Here is a 21,435-nt window from a genome sequence, read left to right on the forward strand (position 1 = left end):
TTTATAAATCGCGAGTATATCAACAAAACCGCGGGCGCATTACGTAGTCTGGCCAAATCAAATTTTATAAGAACCATCAACAATAACTTCAACTCAACTCATACTAACTAACTAGGGATAACATACATATTTAAAGATATTTTTTAAAGCGCGTGTACATAAAAAATAGCATACATCAAGAACAATACAAACGATCAAATACAAAAGTTGTAAAATATCATCACACTTACTCTATTCACAAAGAACGTCTTCTCAGCGCGAGTTTCCCACCAAAAATGACCTGTTACCTCAAATGATCACGTGGTATGTAATCTGTGAAGCGAGAAAATTCGGCATATTCCGCCGTGCTTCCCAACTCTGACCTTTTCATTATTGAAATATTGTTGGGCAATATTGGCCCGGGACATTTGAATATTCAATGACCTTTTATCGGCAATCATCGGAATCCGGCATAACGGTATCGATTTAAATATGATCGAGAATGGGAAATCTTAATTTATAAGTACACAGGGGTGGCAGGATAAAGCCATATATGAAAACGCACCAACAGTCTTCTGATTTGATTTATACATATTTTATTGCCAAAAATAAGACATATACATACATGTAGACAGTTACAATACAATGACATGACATATTTGGCAAAAGGGTTGACCCACAAGTTCTCTCAACATTAGCAACGGGTCTTACCCTGATGCAATAAATAACAATAACCTATTTTACAAGAATGACTATCAGTTAGATAGAAGTAACAAAACTCACACATATATAGTACTTGGCTTTAAAAATGATTTTAGGTAAGAAAGAACAATAAAAATCTTCTCAGACGGACACAATGCTTTGTATTGGTCTATTAACTTAAAACAAAATTCTACAACACAAACACAAAACAATGTTAAAAATAGTTACATAAAACCACAATGGCGAGATGATAAAAAGAACTCTTCTGTCAAAATATTGATGTAAGTCATATCGATAGAATATCTGGCATGTTCTATTCTCCTCCCGGTGTAAGCACACGGCCAAATATTGAACAAATAACAGACGAACTTAAAACGCTATTCCAGAATGCCCAAACAAAACTTTCGAACCAAAACGCAAATCAACACGAATTTTAATAATAAACCTTGGTTCGGACCCTAGTGCTCTAGATCAAGAAAAAATTACCATATCGCACGGAATGACTATAAAAATAATCGTTCCGCAGAAAATAAAATAAAACTACAAAATTCTAGTAAAAAATATAAAAATACTATCAATCACTATAGAAATAAATATAAACACAATAATGCAAAGTAACTAAGAACTATGCACGGAAAAAATCCTAAACAATATTGGAATTTCCTTAAAAAACTTAAACGAAGAATCTCCGTCAATAACTGAATTTTCCGACTTTTTAAAAAATATTAATACGAATCTCCATATTAATGATGAAAATGACATGTTTTTGTCATATGATTTTCTTGAAAATTCAAACCTTTACCTAGATGAACCTATAACAGGTGCTGAAATCCTTAAGTGTATTAACAATCTTAACAACGGGAAAGCCTGTAGTCCATCCGATGACATTTTAATTGAATACATAAAAGCTACTAAAGATCTTTTGTTACCTATTTATAATAAGCTGTTTAATGAAGTTCTAGACTCTGGTTTATTACCAAAGTCATGGCTTGAAGGTTATATAATACCTATTTATAAAAACAAGGGTAACCCAAAGGATACAAGCTCATACAGACCAATCACTATCTTATCATGTCTTGGTAAACTTTTTACATCTGTCATTAACTTACGGCTAACAAGCTATATCGAAAATACTGAACTACTTAATGAAAATCAAGCAGGTTTTAGGAAATCATACTTCTGTTCAGATCATATTTTTACATTGTATGCATTAATTGAAATACTGAAAAAGAGAAAAAAGAAACTTTTTTGTGCATTCGTTGATTTTTCGCAATGTTTTGACAAAATTTGGCGTTTTGGACTTTGGCATAAACTCACCCAAAACCTTATAGATGGTAAACTATTTAGAGTAATTTTTAATATGTACCAAAACATTAAGTCATGTGTTTCTCATAACGGAAACACGTCCAACTTCTTCTCCTCAGAAATAGGCGTTAGACAAGGAGAAAATTTGAGTCCGATCCTCTTCTCTCTCTATTTAAATGACCTACAATCCTATCTGGAAGGTAACGGTGCCGTCGGCATAGAGCTAGATGACGTTTTCAGTGACGAAATTTGGCTTAAACTATTGATTCTTCTCTATGCAGACGATACTGTTATAGTTTCAGATAATCCCTCTGATTTTCAAAACATTTTAAATAATTTTAACGAGTACTGTGATCAATGGAAATTAAAAGTAAATCCTAATAAAACAAAAGTCATAATATTCGGATGTAGAAATCGTAATAACTATAATTTTACCTTAGGAGAACATAATCTGGAAAATACCGACAGTTATCACTATCTAGGCTTAACTTTTTCAGCGACCGGATCTTTCCTTAAAGCCAGACAACACATCAGCCAACAAGCTAATAAAGCAATGCATCTTTTATTTACAAAAGTAAACAATGCCGACTTACCCCCGGATCTTGCTATGAAATTATTTGATAATACTGTTGTTCCTATCTTAACATATGGATCTGAAATATTCGGTTATGAAAATCTTGATCTGTTGGAAAAAAGTACACAACACCTTCCTAAGACGCGGAAAAGCACACCTAAGTATATGCTACATGGAGAACTGGGCCGATACCCAATCAATATAAACGTTTATACAAAAATGATATCCTTCTGGACACGTTTGCTTCTTGGTAAAGAAAATAAACTATCTTCAAAAATCTATTACTACATGCTTAACCAAACAAACACTAATTTTAAATGGACTAATAAAATAAAATAAATATTGACGCAAATTGGAAGACCTGATATTTGGCTAAATCAACAATTCATTATCAATAAAAACTTGCACATTACTGTCAAGCAAACTCTAATAGACCAATATAAGCAACACTGGGCAAGTCTACTACAAAATTCCAATAAAGGGAGAATTTATAATTCATTTAAACATGTGCTAGAATATGAGAAATACTTTAATATTCTTCAAAAAAAAAAGATTACATTACACTTTTCAAATTTAGAACTTGTAATAACCGCCTTCCAATAGAAACAGCGCGATGGTCTCGTGATAACACAATAAATAACATTTGCAAGCTCTGCAACTCTAGAGAAATAGGTTCTGAGCAATATTATTTATTAAACTGTCATTTTTTTAATTCTGAAAGAAATCTGTACATCCCCAACTTAGTTGAAACTTCCTACTTTTTTTCAAAATATTCTATCATGTAAAAATGGATATACTCTAATGAAGTTGTGTAAATTTGTACGCATAATAATGTTAAAATTTCAAGGTATGTCCTAAGATGTATATAATTGTTATTTTGTTCCCCTAATGATATCTCTGCGTGTGTGTAGATATGAACATGTCATTTTTTTGTTTTTGTTTGAAAACATAGTCGGTACCTGTTTAATAGTCCTAATCAGTATTTGTATTTAAATTAAAAAAAACAACAACAACAACAACAACAAAAAGAAACAACAACAACAAAAAACTTTATTTACCTGTCTGACAATTAAGTAAAAATCCAGCACGAGTTGTCAGTACTTGCATTTATGACCTACTTTTGTTGTTTGTTTTTTTCTTCCTCTAAGCAGTGAAGAACTACTTTCGTTAAAATCACAATGACTGACTAGAAAATTCATTGTAAACATGGCGTTATTGTGCGAATGCACGATTTTCACGAGCTCTTACTTTTATTTTAGATTTACTACTTAGAATGCAGCGGCGTACCTTGTGCAAACATTCTGTTTTTGTTTTTTCTCTACTGTTGTTTTTTTCCCTAACATGTCATATTTGAGCAGTATTTTTTTCTATAACCAGTGATGGTAAACAATATAATTATATGCATGTGAGAATGTTTTGTGTGTGCAGAGGAGCATCTGAGTTCCCCCACAATCGGATGAATACTTATATATACCTATTGTATAATTATTGTATCATTCATGTTATAGACCTACTTTTTATACCGGACACTATCATTGCTACAAAATATTGTTAAACCTCATGTTGTATACTTTGATATACCTGAGTGAAATAAAGTTGTCTGTCTGTCTGTCTGTCTGTCACGAAAAATATTTGAAAGATAATATATGGCCAGTTAGAGTAGTGGTTAAGGTCCGTGTTTCGCATGCGGAAGGTCGTTAGCTCAAATCCCACAACGGGTGAAACTTTTATTAGGTCCTTGAATTAAATTATTCTATTTTTGTTTACTTTTTAATTAATTTATTTTTTTATATTTTTTTAATTTATTAATAATCATTATTTTATATATTTTTCCATGTATTTCATTTACGAGAATGATATAGCTTATAATGTATGGTGGCTGATTTGGAACACTTTGCGCGTTGCGTTGTCAATAGCGACAACACAACCTATATCGTTATCGCCTTTTAGTCGCACTGACGTCTTGTCGCTTGGCTTATAAGCCAATCCTTTGATTTGAGCGACATCGCGACAACACGCCACACGACAACGCGACGTTTGGCGTGCTTTGCTAGCTACAAGACGGCGCACAAAAACGTTCCAAATCAGCCACCATAGAAATCAACTTTATTTCTCAACGGGAATGATTTGGAGTGCGAGTAACTGATGCCTGCACTCCAGTTGACTTACTGTGCATGTGTATGTATATGATTTAACTGTGACACTTTTTCAAACTGGCAGATGGCGCAAGTCTTTGTAAAATATGGTCAAAGGAAATGCACTTTATGTAATCAAAATGATATTGCCGATGAATTCCACTATATGTTAAAATGCCCTTTCTTCTGTTTTAGTAGGAGAAGCCTAATTCCAAGTAAATATTTCAATCGACCGACACTAAAATTCAAAGAACTGATGCAGTCAATGTGGCGCCGTTAAATGTCGCAACGCCGATAAATGTCGCACTTGCCGCTAAATGTCGCACCATTGCCGCTAAGTGTCGCAACCGCCGCTAAATATCGCAAACTCATTTGCCGTTAAATGTCGCAATGTTAACGTTAAATGTCGCATGAATGTATATTGTTTTGCGTTGGATTTTAGCTGAAATTATGCAAGTAAATATTGATAATTATACAATTGTATACTTTTTGTATGAAACTGCAAAATTGGCATTGTTCTGTAAATAATTTTGTATAATCATGTCTGTAAAATTGGCAGAAGAGACAGCCTAACGGTCTGGCTGCCTGAGGTGGCAGTTTGATGGCCTTGTTGACTGAGGAGGCAAATTGTCTCGCAGTCGGAAGAGGAAGCCTAAATAGCTGACGACCTGGGCCTTAGGAGTTTGCCTAACGCCCTGGAAGCCTAACGTTGGCAGCCTAGTATCATGAGGAGGCCGCCTAACATCTTAACAGCCTATCGATGTCAGCTTTGCAACCTGAAGTTGGCAATCTAACAGCCTAAAGTCGGCAGCCTAGTAGCTTAAAGTTAGTGACTTATATTATAAATATGGAAACAATTTAAAATACAGTAAAATCACTATGAAAGGTCTTGCAAAAGCACATACAAATGCATGATTATGGAAAAACGCCTTTACCTTAAGGGCACTGAAATTTGCAGTCTAATAGCCTAAAGCTGGCAGTCTAGGAGCCTGGCAGCCTAAAATTGGTGTCATGTTATAAAAAATGGAACAATCAAAATAATAAAATGGCATGTTGGATTTTTCCTAAAATCTACTCGTACAAATGGCTTCATAATTTACACATTTATTAATCAATACAATATACTTGATCCTGGCAAGTTACATAATTATTGCAAAATTTTTTCATCAAATTATTGCCATTTTCAGCAGTTTGATAATAAATATCGTGAATCTAAACCGGTAAGATGGATTTTTTAAGTACTGTCTATACTTATGGCGTCATAATTTCCACACTTACTTATTTAGAGAAAGTTCATGATATAGGCAAGTTATATAACTCTGACATTCATTTTCCCAAGTTATATTCCTTTTTTTTTCACTTTGAAAATAGGACCTTGTATGGTTAACCTAATACCTTTAATGGCCGTGTATTTTTTGTGGAGTAAGGGGTCTCTAGTGTCAAGGTCACTGGTGAAAATTTTTATAACATTTTCGCTCAAGTTGCATCATAGTCACATGGGCAAACTCGAATATGGCTGGAAAACTTCTATAGCTGCATGGTAAAGAGTTCGTTTACTTCCAAGTACATGGTGGAAAGTTACCTACCGTACAACCACACAAGAGCTAAGTGACAAGTTTTTGGAATTTTTTACACTGGACGTTGCTCGATTAAATTTTAATACATGATAACCGGACCACAAACATTGCACAACCTACGCCCACCTATATAATATCGAACAACGGACCAAAAACGTCACAACATCCATACTAGCTTACTTAGTTCTTCATCAATCTCATACGCAGTGGTCTCCCATTTTCTGTACAATCTGCCAAGGGAGGTAATCATTGTAAGGAGTTGGGCTCTTCTCACTAAAAATATGTTACCTTTAATTGTGTGATAAATATAACCCATTTTCTTTTCTAAAACTGATTTTATTTAACAATATTCATATTAGACGATACAAACTAAGTTAGAATATATGGTGATAAAGTGTTTTATGCTCCCTGAAGAAAATCGACTCATCCCGAAACAATTTACATCAAACGACTATCTGTTGACTGGATTGTGCCCTGAAAATTAGAGGAAAAATATCAATACACAATTATATTAAAAGTATCAATTTCTTTATGTACGAAAACTAACCGCTCTTTTGACAAACTTCTGCTAAAACAGTCTTTAATTATTATTGCATATTACAATAGACGAACTTCTATCTCATCTTCACTAGGTTACTTTGTCACTGGAATTGTCAAAAATTTACAATTCCTCGATAAGTATTAAAGCAGCATGCCTCTAGATTCTTGCAAATTTTTCATGAAAATTTTGAAAATGTATTTAAAAGCAGGGTCTTTCAAATAGAATTTCAAAGACCCTATTAAAAGTTAAAATATTGTGAAGTGAACAAAGAAAGAAAATAATTTACACATTGCAAACGGGACATAAAATTCACGTAAATTACCAAAAAAAAAAAAAAAGGGTCAAATATGCAATTTGCCTTAGTCACGCAGAGGAAATATGGTGATAAATACTGCAAAATTAGTCATAAAAACCACATAACATGTAAATTATAATTTTAAAATCTTTAATTTTTCTACTTTAAAAAAATCTTTGCTGCGTTTTCCTCAAGTTTGTTTTTCTTATATATTTTGGTTCATCGTGCGCGTGCTGCTTTAAACCGATTTAAGGATTTCGGGTAGTGTTCCGCCGTGTCCGGATTACTTTTTATGTCCTGTCCTTGCGATATTAAGAAATTTCCAAGCAAAAATATACATGTTTAATTACTGCTGTCGTCATAATGCCCTATAAACAACATTTTGACTAACTGACACTGCTATTGGATCAGTCATATCTTACACACCGTAGGGAACGTGTTACAGTATCGCGTTTTTCGGTTACAGTATAGAATTTTCAAGATGGAGGATTATTTGTTGGGAAGACAGGTAGGTGATTTTTATTCAGGTCCATACTACAAGTAGTTTTGTTTCTAAAAGATGTTTTGTGCTTTGCTTGTAGGGAACAGAATCCGGTATCTAGTCATATATTTCTTCAGACCCTGCACCGCAGATTTATCGTTATATTGTCTCATAAATATGCAGATTTGACAGTTTGAAAATTTGAATCGAGAGACCAACGCATTTTTCTCCAATTTCGACAATATTTATGCCTGCCTAGAAAAAGTAAATCTGCAAAACGTTAGTCCTTTATGTTAGGAAACGTTTATAAAAGTAAATGACCAGTTGAACCTATTTTCCTGTTCGTTAAATGCGTTTGAAAAAATAAACAATGTTACAGTATAGAGCGAGGTGGTTTGTGCAGGGTTACAGCATAGACCTAGCGATTTTTATCCGATTTTGTTACAGTTTATACTCAGATTTCTTTTACAGTTTAGACTTCGATATTTTCTATATATACTAGGTAAAATGTATGAATGTTACATAGACTTTTAAATCTCTGTGAGCTTATTGGCCCGATGGCTATTCGTCCGTCTGTCGTACACATGTGTGTTCAATCTCATCCCCTTAGTAACTACTTGACTAAATGTGATTAAATTTACATGACCTTCTACCAATTAGTTGTTCAAATGGTTTCGCTTGCAATCGGGGATACGAAAACCCAAATTATAGATTTTGAAAAAAGGCAATGTTTAAAGACCCTTATCGTCTCGAACCAAAAGCATTCAAATCAAATCATGATCATGGCCTCATTTCGAATGCTTCTTTGTTGAATTTACGATTATTTGTCATTATTAAATTTTAAAAAAGTCGTTTTTTCTTATTTCAGACATTCTGTATAGCAGTTTTCATGTTTCTGAAAAAGAAAATAATATTGAAAGTTATAGAGTATAAATTAAGGTCAGACAATTACAATATCTTCTCTAGTGAGCCTGAAAGTGGCAGAGTCCGGATAAGGCCGTCGACTTCAAATTAGCTTTCATTTACTGCTGTAGTTGAAATCCAATCATGACTTGGGATTCTTTGTATGTGAGGAATCTATCAAGCTAATTTACGGAAGGTCGGTGGTTTTAGTCAGGTGCCCGCTCGTGTCTGAAATGCTTCACAAAGAAATTGTGGGTCTTTCGATCTTTACACTAAAGCAGGAATGTTTTCACATGACCTCTGTGTCGTTGAAACTTAAAATCCAAGAAAGCCAAACGTAACAAACCCTTTTAATTACTTACAAAATACATTATGGTAGATGGAAATTCCAACTTGAAATAAAATTTAAGGTTGAAATATTGCTCACTTAAATACTGTTTAATCATTCTTGGGGTATTGCCTGCTTGTTAATTGTGTCTTTTGACAGCTAATCTATGGTATGCAGGCTTCATAACCTCCGATCCCCTCTCAAAATTTCATTTTATTTAGTTTCAATCATTGTTTTCTCGTTTAGGGCACACGAATTTTTTAACCTTGGGGTAATATGCCGCTTTTCATAGAATGGCAATAACGTGTCACATTGAAGGTTCCATGATAACCGCCATATGAACACATCCACAGATGTTAACAAAATCTAAAGTGTACCAGTTCATGTTTAATGTGAATTCTGCTGACGCCGGTGCTAGGAGACGTGGACGGTAGCTTGCAGTTACCACTACCGTCCATGAACAGTCTCAATCAAACTGATCCTGCAACATTTTCATGTTTTCCGTGTTGGACTTCTGTTAAGGATTCTTTTTTCTCTATTTTATTACTAATAGGCATTATTATAATGTGTAATGAAATCAAGCAATAATCTTTCTTCTCTCAATACAATTCGATAAAAGTTACTGTTGTTGTCGTGAAAACAGTCCTTACTTAGGACATTACTTATTCTGCAAAAAGTCTCAATCTGAAACTTAAAGTAAGAAAAATAGCAAACTATAACTATTCTGCTGAAGAAAAAAAAAGTAATACAACCTTTCAAGAATGTATTAAATAAAAAGGTATGAGTTATTTCATAAAAAAATGGATACACGAACTTTGTTTGAAATTTGGAAAGTATCTAAACTGTAACCGAAATCTGGGTATAAACTGTAACAAAATTGGATCAAAGTCGCTAGATCTATGCTGTAACTCTTCAAAATTAACCTCGCTCTATACTGTAACATTGTTTATTTTTTCAAACGCATTTTACCAACAGGAAAATAGGTTCAACTGGTCATTTACTTTTATAAACGTTTCTAAACACAAAGGACTAACGTTTTGTAGATTTACTTTATTTAGGCATGCTTAAATAATGTCGGAATGGGGAAAAAATTCGTTGGTCTCTCGATTCAAAATTTTAAACCTTCAAATCTGCACATTTATGAGACAAAACAGAGATAAATCTGCGGTGCAGGGTTTGAAGAAATATATGACTAGATACAGGATTCTGTTCCTTACAAGCAAAGCACAAAAACATCTATTAGAAACTAAACTACTTGTAGTATGGACCTGAATTAAAATCACCTACATCTCTTCCCATAAATAATCCTCCATCTTGAAAATTCTATACTGTAACCGAAATACGCGATACTGTAACACGTTCCCTACGGTGTTACAGGGTAACTTTAACGGACGTCATACAGAGGAACGTTATCCGCTCGTGTTCGGTGTATAGAGCGAAATGATCACTGGTACAATACAATCAACGACTATTTTACAAATTTAACCTACGAGTTACGAATATCAAAATGAATGAAACAAACTTCAAGCACATGACAAACTAAATAGTTATCAATAGTTAGTTATATAATGTGTTTAGCGTAGGGAACATCTCCTGTTGAACTGTGGATACATTAATTAAAACTGTAATTCCTAGACCAAAGTTGGTTAACGAATGCAAAATGAACAAAAACTGGACAAGGAACATGCAATTGATGAATGAAACACATTGAACAACGTATAATTCGGTATGTAGTGTGTACTATTGTCCTTTGGAGAATAATCCAAGACTTACGCGCGGTCCTCTCATGTAGTATCGGCTGATTGAAAATCGGATAAGAAATAGATGTCGATGGGAAAAAGCGGAAATTCGAATCTCCGTAACTATCCGGTACGGTGTCACAGGCCCAAATGCTTAAAATTAGTAAACTTGAATTAATACGATAAAAGGTATCTCATTGGCCATAACAGATTACATACAGTCAAACTTTGTTCGCTCGACTTCGAAGGGTCTGCGCAAATTTGTTAGAGAGATCGGTAGTACGAATCAACCGAATTTGAACTATTATCATGTATTAATGTATGTATAAACTTTATAAAATTATACCAAACCTTTTAATTGTGAACCACAACAGTAACTAGCGAAAGGCAACATGTGCCATTGCCAAAACGGTAAGGACAAAAGTCAATAAATAATGTGTACTGACGTCACTTCCGGCAGACACCATAATCTGAAATCAAAAGAAATAAATTGTCCTAACATTTGAACACAAGTTAAAGCAGCTAGACACGTTCGTGGGTAAATTCTTATAACTCAAAGTAGCCCTGTTTGTATACAATATTCTCCCCGTCAACATCGATTCTTTGGTACATTTTCATTTGAGATAATTTAATAAAAGTGCAGCAATTTCTGATGTCGCTGACTGGACGGACGTACATAGCATTGATGAAAGAAACCCAATGCGTTTACAAACTAAATCAAACGTACATGTACTCTCGACGGAGTTCTGAAGAAAAAAGAAAAAATTTAAGAAATTAACAAAAGTTCTAAGCATTATGCATACATAAACAGTAATATAGACTAACCTGGTCTCTCCAAGATGGATGTGAAGAATGGTGCATATCATCAAAGTTGTCTTTCGGTCTGGCGCTCTGGTCTTCAGTGTCGGCAGCTTGTGCTGAAATGACACCAATAATGATTTAAACGTATTTTCAGTGGTGTCTTGCCGGACTACTTTCTTCATAATTCAGTCCATAGACAAAATTAAAGTAATCTTTCGAATTGTAATGTCAAAAATAAGGAGAAAATGTATAAAGGTATGTAATAAAAAGAACAATAAAGTTTTGTAAATATATAAATACAGAATTTATTTTCCAACTGTGATATGACAATTATCATAGTTCATACCACTCGATGAAAATAAGTTATTTTATTTATTTGTTTGTTTGTTTGTTTGCTTGCTTGTTTATTTATTAAATAAATTTATTTATTTATTAATTTCATATAAATTCATTTCAGATGTGCGATTTCAGACGTGTGTTAAGTTAAGACTGTTAACGCGGTCCGTTACTTGCCAAAAAGTCTTGTGCACTACACTAGCTCTCATTTATTGCTAAAGCTGCATGCCTCCAGATTCATGATAACATTCATGAAAACTTTTAAAATGTATTTAAAAGTAAAATATTTGTGAATTAAATAAACAAAGTAATTTACTCATTGCAAACAGTTCTTACAATCCACATAAACTACCAAAATAAGCGAAAATATTATTTATTGCGTTAGTAACGCAGTAGAAATATGGTGATAAATACAGTACCTGCATTAAGCATGCAGTAAACATGTAGTGATAAATATTGAAATCCAGTCCTTAATCGCACATAACATGAAAATTATTGCATGGATCTGAAAATTTTACTTTTCTAAGCATTTTATTCAAGAATGATTTTCTTGAAATATATATAGCTCATCTGGAGGTATGCAGCTTTAGGTACCGATTTTTCTGTTAATAACGAAGATAATTTCTTACCGAGCAGGCAAAGCACAATCACTGCTACACAAACACGTGTTGCGGCGTTCATGATGAAATTAACGCTGAAAAAAAAGAAGAATATTAATTAAAATTACAGCACTGCAGTACAGTAAGAATTTGCAGAGAGGTTGACTTTATTGACAAGTGTAATTTTTTGAAAGAAATGATACTGTTGATGCTATAAGTAATGCCATTAATTTTGAGAGAGTACCTGTCAGATGCAAATACTGCGAGGAGGACATTAAAAAGTTTATTCTTGTAACATAGGCCTTCGGCTCAAAATACGACACAATACAATTATACAACACACATGAAATTGCAATGAAAATACAATGAGGTGAGCATAAATATACATTGAATATTGTAATATAAACATTGGCAGTCATCATATATAAGATACCAAGAAAATTTCGTAGATCATCTGGTATAATATATATGTATATTTATGTATTGATGTAGCGTCTATAATTGGCCTTTTGTACATGTAGTCCTGTAAAAGTTCTATAGTTAGTAAATAAATTTCATTATCTTTAAATGTTTACTTCAATTTACTTAAAAGCTAATTTACTTCGACTTGATAACTGTTACATATTTTTTTTTCCCATTTACATATAGGACCTAAATATGCCCTTGAATACATGATGGAAATTTTGATAATAATTATATTAAATAAACTATAAGTGTGTCTTTGTCGTGCCAGGACAATTAAAATATATGAAAGATATGTGCTTTACAAAAATATACAGCCTAGAAGTACAAAATATTATACATAAATACCGGTAGTTTCTATATATTCAAAGATAAATCCAACACTTTATATTTACTTTTATCTACAAAGATATGCGAGGAAATGAGGAAATAAACTCGGTCGAGCTCTGCAGGATTACTGGTCTATTTTTAGAACTTTTGGCATCATTACATATAGTATAGCTCAAGGTTCAAAAAGTTCTCATAACTTTATAACGTTTTACCTTTAAACTTTTGTTTTGAACATAAAACATTTCATTCTGTGCAACATTTCTTGTCCGATTATTATAGTAAGAATCATATACGGAAATGAATATTATTTTATTTTAAATTTAAGATATTTCTATACTTGAGAAGTCAAAGTAAGTAGACCTATAGCGAGTCTACACTGACCAGTGGTGATAATTGTTTTATGCTGGAGAACGGCTATCCGTAACCATAGCAACGACACTATTATTACGTAATATGTCTAGTAATGTAACATCATGCCGGCGGGATATACGGGAGTATAAGATAGGTATCTATGACCACATGTGCCTGCCAAAAGTCTCGTGGATCTAAGATGGTTACATTCTCCCCAAAATTAACCTATAAATCGAACCTATATACATTGCAAATTATTGATTTCATTTACAAAATGTTCGTGAATTTACGCAAGGCTATTCACGAAAATACTCCAAGCTATTTATCTCGTACATACGGAGCCCCTGACATTTTCGACACTTTTTCCCCGGCATTTAATTCGTTTTTACGAAATATTCATTCGTAATTACGAAATAGTAATTCGTTTTTTACGAAATAATTATTCGTTTTTACGAAATATTAATTCGTTTTTACGAAATATTAATTCGTTTTTACGAAATATTAATTCGTAATTACGAAATATTAATTCGTTTTTACGAAATATTAATTCGTAATTACGAAATAAAAATTCGAAATTACGAAATAATAATTCGTAATTACGAAATATTTATTCGTTTTTACGAAATGAATTCGCTTTTACGAAATATTTATTCGTTTTTACGAAATCTTGTTTAAGGTAATTGTGAGTTTGACAAAAAAATTTACGGGGTCATTTACAAGCCTAGATCAACCTTGCGATTATAAGTCGAATGGTTCAAAAGTTATTATATTTAAGTGATCAGGGATTTTGAGTGAGACCTAAATATCCTCTTTTTCCCCCATTGCCAAAAACATGTTCCCATCAGCAATGTTTTAATTTTTGAGGCTATTAATCTTTTCTGACATGTTTCTGTGGACATCTCTGACTTTCGCTCCGTGGTAAATTTCCCGCCACGCAGGAGACAACAGACGCCTTTCAAAGAAACGCTGCATATCATTACTGATCACATGTCATCTCTGGGGTGGTGGGCAGAAGACTGTTAGAAGCCAAAGTTCGTATAACATTCAGTTGAAAGGATTCTACATATGCTAAAAATGGCCATGTCTTAGGATTTTAATCAGCTGAAAACATATGAATATGCTTAAAGGCTGTCACAAAGTGATTTAGTTGTTTATTTGGAAAGACTAGCCAAATCTGCAGCGATTCTTTTATTACTGACAAAAAAGACTTGGATAAGTGATCCAAAATTCTGGCCAGATATTGGCTACCCAGATATCTACAACTATTTCATTTAATTAAAGTAGCAGTTTTATTCAAATGAGCAAATGAAATGTTACTAGTCTATGGGTGGGTACCAGTACTTTATAAGTGGACATGTGCAGCCAGTTCTGTTCTATGACGCAGGGATTGAGGAGTAGCTGAAGTGTTGCCAAGCCAGCGACAGGGTACAAAACACACACAATGAAAAAACAGTGAGAAAAGATGGTCAAATCCTCACAACCAAGTGCACCTGTATGGCAGTATAAGTTCATAAGATTACTTTACACTTACTTGATTTATCTGAGATTGGAGGATCATTGGGGATTGCTTGGATGCAGGAATTTGTCGGAATGCAAACCCGTAGGAGGCATTTTAGACTGGTTGGATACTGATCGAGATTTTGGGTTCATGACACAGTCAAATATAATAAAAAACTAAAAGAGTAAAAAAAACGCGAAAGAATTAACATTTCTAGAAAGTTAAACAAAAGAGGGGAGGGGCTTTCTTCTCCTGTTATTTCGGAGCTGGAATGTTGCACAATCAGTAAAATTGACATGATTTTTTTTGTTATTCAAATAGTCATATTCTTCATTAACAGGTGTACATTTGTAATTTTTATGTAAACCTAATTATTTTCCGTTTACTTTACAGAGCTTGTTAAGCGTGTAGCCATGCAGCAGTCATAGCTTAATTACAGGGTTGAGGCCGCTATCCGAATGGGTCTTAATGTTACTGCAAGTACAAGCTCACTTTGTCATGATATGTCAAGTCGAAAGGCAGACCAAGACCCTGTGTCGTGCAGAGATTTCAAGAGGCAAAAAAATGGAGATGATGTAAGGCAGCCATTGACTAAATCTAGCGCGAGTATTTCTACATGTTGCATTTTAAATTGTAAAATGTATCCAGCCTAATGCTGCAATATTTACTCGTTTGTAAGTCAAAAATAAAAAAGCACCAAAATCCCGAAAACTATTGAAGATAGCATTAATTCTTTAGAGTACGAGATAAATGACACCAGACGAAATACTTTCTTCTTTGAGTGAACAGCTCTTCGTTGAATTAGTTTCTAACTTAGAACAAATGACTGTTAAACAGTCACAAAGTTCGCTTTGTGAGTCACCTGAAGTAGAATGCACCGTATCTTCACTTTGCGAGACACAACAGAAAGATCGGCAATAGTTAGTGAAATATTAAATCATAGACGCGTTTCTACGTCAGCAACCAAATATGGTTTAGATATGGAGGCATTTGCCAGAAATACATACCAAAATTATCGCACTATACTTAAATGTATACTTAATGACATTTTTTTTAATTTAGAAAGTGGATTAACGCTAAACAAAAGTTAGCCTCATCTAGGTGCCTCTCCTGATGGTAGTGTGTAGTGTTCATGTTATGGAAAGGGGTGTTTGGGAATTAAATGTTTGAAGACTTACGAGAACGGAGTGCCGCAGTCAGACAGTATATTAGCAAAATCAAATGCTGACTATTCCACAGATAAAAAATTTAAGACAAGTTTTACACTTAAGTCCAAGGGTATTTTAGTTGTTGCTATGCAATTTAGACAACTGTGGAGTAAATCTACCAGTGTTGGCGTAAGGATATACAAAGAAATACAAGAATACATTTACTTAAAAGCATTTACTAATCTGATGATCATTGTCATCTCATGTATATGAAAAAGAATTTACAAACTATATTTTCTGTCAAGAAGTCTGAATGATTTAAGCTGTTGGGATGTAGTTATGTGATTTTCAAATTTCAATAATATTCATTTGTTAGCTATTTAATAACAGGTCACTTATTTAAAAAAAAATCTAAACTTAACGAATGTATACAGAGTAAAGGTTTTATTTGGAATAAACATGTACATGTTCATCGACAATACGTTGTTAAAATGTATGGCGGTAAAAATCATAACAAAAGTATGACAAGAAGATGCCTGTGGGAACAATGACTTTTAAAAATTAATGATAATGAAATATACAGCGATAGCAAAATAAGGCGAAAAACTGCTAAAAAGAGAAATTTTCATTTCAGATTTCAAAGATTTTATGAAAAGTTTTTTCTTTATGATAAAAATGACTTACACAAAATAAATGAATATTTTATACTAATATAGTATTTATTAAGTTGTGCATGCAATTTACTCAGAAAAAAAAGACATCTGTTAAGGGATTGGTTTATGTAGCTTCATGAACATTATCCGCCGAGCAATATCCACATTGTTCAGAAAGTTTTGGGAAACAGACTTTAGAATCCGGCACTTAATTTGTTGTTGTTGTTTTTGTCGTTGTTGTATTTTTTTGATGTTTTGTTTCATACGGAATTCTTTTTTTTTTTTTTTGATTACCTCATTACTCTACAACTAAAGTTGATGCGATTTTGAATGTTCTTTGGGCCGGATGCCTTATAATGCAATAAAACGTTATTGTTGTTTCCCTTTTGTATTAGCATTTTATTGTTCACCTCTAACATATTCAGATGCTGCCACTGTGTATATAAGAATTATAATGGACGGAATGTAAGTGACAACCACAAATAGAACGAAAAGGATTTTGTCAATCGCATCACTGACATCTTTCCATTCAATATCTTCGTCTGCTCTTCTATGTTCAAACACCTTAACCGGCTCCCTGCTTTTAACATTTATTTTAGCCGTAGAATTTTTACGTAATGGCTCCACTCTAATTTTACGCCGTAACGATTTTCTCTTCGTAAATCTTACAATAGATTTGTAAATTTCCGCCATCTTCACTTTTTTAGTTCTGTTGAAAATAATCAAGTTCAAAACGACGAATAGAAGTCCAAGAATACATATAATCAAGTTAAACAGAATGTATACACAAATGATGGGAATTGGCTTGGAATTTTTCGGAAGATCCTCGGCTGTGACCGTCAGAAACACGGCAAGGGATAACATAATTGTTATTGCGTAGCTCACCCGTTCACCGGACTCGGAGGGAAGAAGAAATACCAAACATGTAAGCATTCCAATACCATTAATTGGTAGAATAACTGTTAGCATATAGAATGACGAGAGTCGTGCAATCTTAAAGCTATACACAATTTCACTCATACCAAAAACGGTTCCTAATTCGTAGTCAAATGAGTTCGTATCTAAATACCATTCACCGTTTTCCGAATAAATTCCGGTATCAACGATGGTTCCGGGTACAGAGAATGTTACTCTGCTGGCCATATACCCGTAAGGGAATAAATTCAAAGTACAGATATGTTTATCAAATGGCCAGAACTTCATAGAAAACGAACACGAGAACTGTATGATTCCCCCAACTGTAAACATTACTTTGCCGTTGAACATGATTGTAGCCTGCATCCATGGCGTATCTAGTAATGTGAATGTTACAGGATTGGAAACAGTTAGAGGTGGAGTCCAGATATTCTCGGCTTTCATGGAGAACACCATGGTTCCGTTATGATCAGACGGTGTCCATGTTAATCTCTCATCGTACCATTCCTGTGTGACCATGATGCCCATCTTTATGGCTCCGAGCACTGGGTCAACTTCCGGCATTGTAAACACCATCGTAGATAAATTTATGTTTAAGCTCCTGGTCTGATCATTTACTGGGAGCATATCAGCATTGTATGACGTCAGCAAAGTTGATCGAAGATTGGAAACATCTTCGTACGTTTCGGCTTTGATGGTACCGATCATAATTCCCAGTAAAAATAATGATTGGATATTAATGTTAATCATTTTGTGGTCGAAATTGTTACTTAACTTGGTGTGTAAATTTAAACTAAAATAAAACCGTTCAAAACTTTCTCTGTTAATCTCTTTTAATTTTGACTTTCATTCCCTTTAGCTGGAGGAAGTATTCCGAACGTAAAATCCCAATCAAGCTAACTATTGAACTGTCTATATAGTTTGAACTGTTCATGTTCAGAACAAGACGTTATTACGTATATACATGTTGTATCTCTCTCATGCGAGACCTAGTATTACGTCAGGCACACGAAAAGTAATCGTTCAATTCACAAGCTTTATTTCCTAAAAAACTCCGGCCAGAAAGAATTAAAATGCCGAATTAGCATCACGCGAAAAAACAGTTTGTGGACACAGACCATTCGACCGATCGTAACATCCCTTAAATACTGTACACTAATACGACTTGGTTTAACTAATGAATACTTTTCTTTTTGATCTAATCAAAGTATTGGAAATTTAATTGATATTTTATTTCATATAACCTTTTGTTCACAATTAAAAATCTATTATTTGTTGAAAGAAAAGCCTCTACAATGATTAGCTATATTCAGATGAAATCAATCGGAAACATAAGACATTGTTTAACCATTTTATCTTGCAGAAGTTATGAAAGGGCTTTGCACCGCTTTAAATTTGGATTAGTCCATTTAAAGATTTTAGTGATTTTAATATCAACTAGCAGTATAGGGCCTGGTCCGACTGCACAGATGGACAGTCACTTTACATCCCATCAGGTTTCGGGCCAAATATTATTATTATTATTATTTGATTATTATTATTATTATTATTATTATTATTATTATTATTATTATTATTATTATTATTATTATTATTTATTATTATTATTTTAGATTTCTTTTTGTATTTTTTGTATCAATTAATTAATTTACTTACATATCATATTTTTTTTGGGGTGATTATTTCTAGAAATTATTAAACAGTAATTATTTATTTTTAAAAAAGGAATTAAACGCCGCCCCCCCCCCCCCCCCCCAAAAAAAAAAATATTGTTAGTGTTACCAATAATTTCTCTAATGCGCAGCCCGATCAAACGCCAAACATTCAATTTAGGCATTTTTTTAACCAAGAAAAAATATTTTTTTGGTTCAGACAACCTAGTCGTCATCAAATCAAAGAAAAGTATAGAGACACACACGCACGCACGCACCAACGCACACTTTGTATTTGTTATATTTTATGTAAAAAAGGGTTGAAAGATGTGTTGAAACAGCTCCTTAAATCATTTATAAAAATCTCATCTACAAAAGTGTTTTACATATCGATTTTTCCATTCATTTATTGAATAATATTATGAGTTTGTATATTTGTAGTGATATGCAATTATGCATGTGCACATGTAAATAAACATTATTATAGAATAGTTTGTCAAATATTAAACAGAATGACAACCAGATACTAACCATTCAATCGCATCTTTTCGGCCCTTTCCGTCAGTCTTCGGTTAAGTTATTAGGAATAATAGCCGAGGATGTCCGATTGACTATCATTATGCAATCACTTTTCGGCCTTTTCCGTCAATATTCGGATAGATAATTAGTCTTTCGATTGATCATTATGTTATTTTATTAAACGCATCGAAATCAAGTAGAGGAAGTGCGTGTTTCGTTTGGACAATCGTGATTTTTTATTTCTTCCCTACCCGCGATGCACGATGGTACGATGGTGAAAGCGCTGTAGGAGCACATTTGTCTCGGAGCACATTTGTCTCACGAAGTGTGACCGATGTGTTCGTAAACATTCATATTTGCGACGAATTGGAAATGAGACAGATGTGTTCGACACACAATAGAAAGGACACTCGAAGCACATTTGTCTCACATTTTTTCCATAAAATTCTTAAAAGGTAATAATTATGTCAATCTGTATACCGGCTACCAGCCATTGTTCTGTGTTTTCTGTATTTATAATACCGTTTTGAGGTCACTTCCGGTCAGTCAAAAACTTCCTGCCTCTGTCATATATTAAATTAAAGAATATCCCTGTTCTGCATGTCACAATGAAAATTTCTACAAGTGCAGCATCCAGAACCTAAACACATTTGCTGCAAGTCTATTCTTATCAATTGTGGTTGCTTAAAGTTTAATAGATGATTCATGGCACTTGCAATATTCTTAGCAAAAACAAGGTGGTATCTACGGTGGCATAAAGGGGTATAGAATTTTCTTTTTTATAACGTGCGCACATAATAGCTTTTTCCGTGGCCACGCGATACTATTTCGTGCGCACGCGATAGCTATTACGCGCGCACGTGCATATGTATTGCGCATTTGGACCCTGACCGGGATCCTCGCATGAATAGTTCGACGCCCCGGTTAGGGGCAAGTGGTTTTTGGAAATCACTTGGCCACGGAGGCCCTTAAATGATCCATGGAGAAAATAAGAAGACCATTACACACGTATTTCGTTTTCATCGAGATAAATGTAAAAAAGTCGTCATTTTCCAAGAATTGCGGCTTTCAGATTCGTCATTGAAAAGGCACTTACAACATACAAGAGTTCCTAAAATAATCTGGGTAATGCCATAATTATGGAAGATCGGGCCACTCAGAATCGGGCGAGACGCGACATTCCCATGAGACACGAAGCGAGGCACGATATTGTAACAGGAGATCTCGCAATGTCGAAATATCCCGTACCAAGAGATTTCAGAAATGAATAAATGTTTACTTGTTTAGATATGGCAAGTATGAATTTATTAATATTCAAATAATGATTTCTGAGGAAGTTAGATGCTTGTAACCCAAAGAAATTCGCGATAAATGTGAAAGAATTCGTCATAAAAGTAGCATAATGTAAACAATGTAGTACTTTGACTTCAATAAAAATACTAAATCACTTCAACATAAACTGCAAAACAGCAGCGTCAACTAATTAGCCAATGAGTAACTTTTTGGAGCTAAGAAGTATACCAGAAATGAAAAGCTTTTGAGGAATACAAATAAAAGCATTTCTCAGGCATAATGGGCCTTTAAGTGGTTTTATGTAGACTATAAAGGGAAT

At 33.7% G+C, this 21,435-nt stretch overlaps 1 protein-coding gene and 1 long non-coding RNA gene across 3 annotated transcripts; both read right to left on the reverse strand.

The window, feature by feature from the left end:
- Positions 1-6,587: 6,587 nt before the first annotated feature.
- LOC132750129 (uncharacterized) lies at positions 6,588-13,240 on the reverse strand. Of its 2 annotated transcripts, none has more exons than XR_009628503.1 (5): positions 13,106-13,240; positions 12,326-12,390; positions 11,385-11,476; positions 10,911-11,029; positions 6,588-6,746 (listed from the first exon to the last, which is right to left on the reverse strand). It is a non-coding gene; the product is annotated as an uncharacterized LOC132750129 (long non-coding RNA). The 2 variants fall into 2 exon arrangements; XR_009628504.1 differs by having other exon boundaries at positions 13,153-13,171.
- Positions 13,241-17,136: 3,896 nt separating this feature from the next.
- Positions 17,137-18,360, reverse strand: LOC132750135 (acetylcholine receptor subunit alpha-like). The gene has a single exon (XM_060740074.1). It carries the CDS (start codon positions 18,358-18,360, stop codon positions 17,137-17,139), a length of 1,224 nt encoding a protein of 407 aa, XP_060596057.1.
- Positions 18,361-21,435: the final 3,075 nt, after the last annotated feature.

Source organism: Ruditapes philippinarum, unplaced genomic scaffold, assembly GCF_026571515.1.
Source record: "Ruditapes philippinarum isolate M1 unplaced genomic scaffold, ASM2657151v2 ctg4565_1_1_1_1, whole genome shotgun sequence".
Taxonomy (NCBI): Eukaryota; Metazoa; Mollusca; class Bivalvia; order Venerida; family Veneridae; genus Ruditapes; species Ruditapes philippinarum.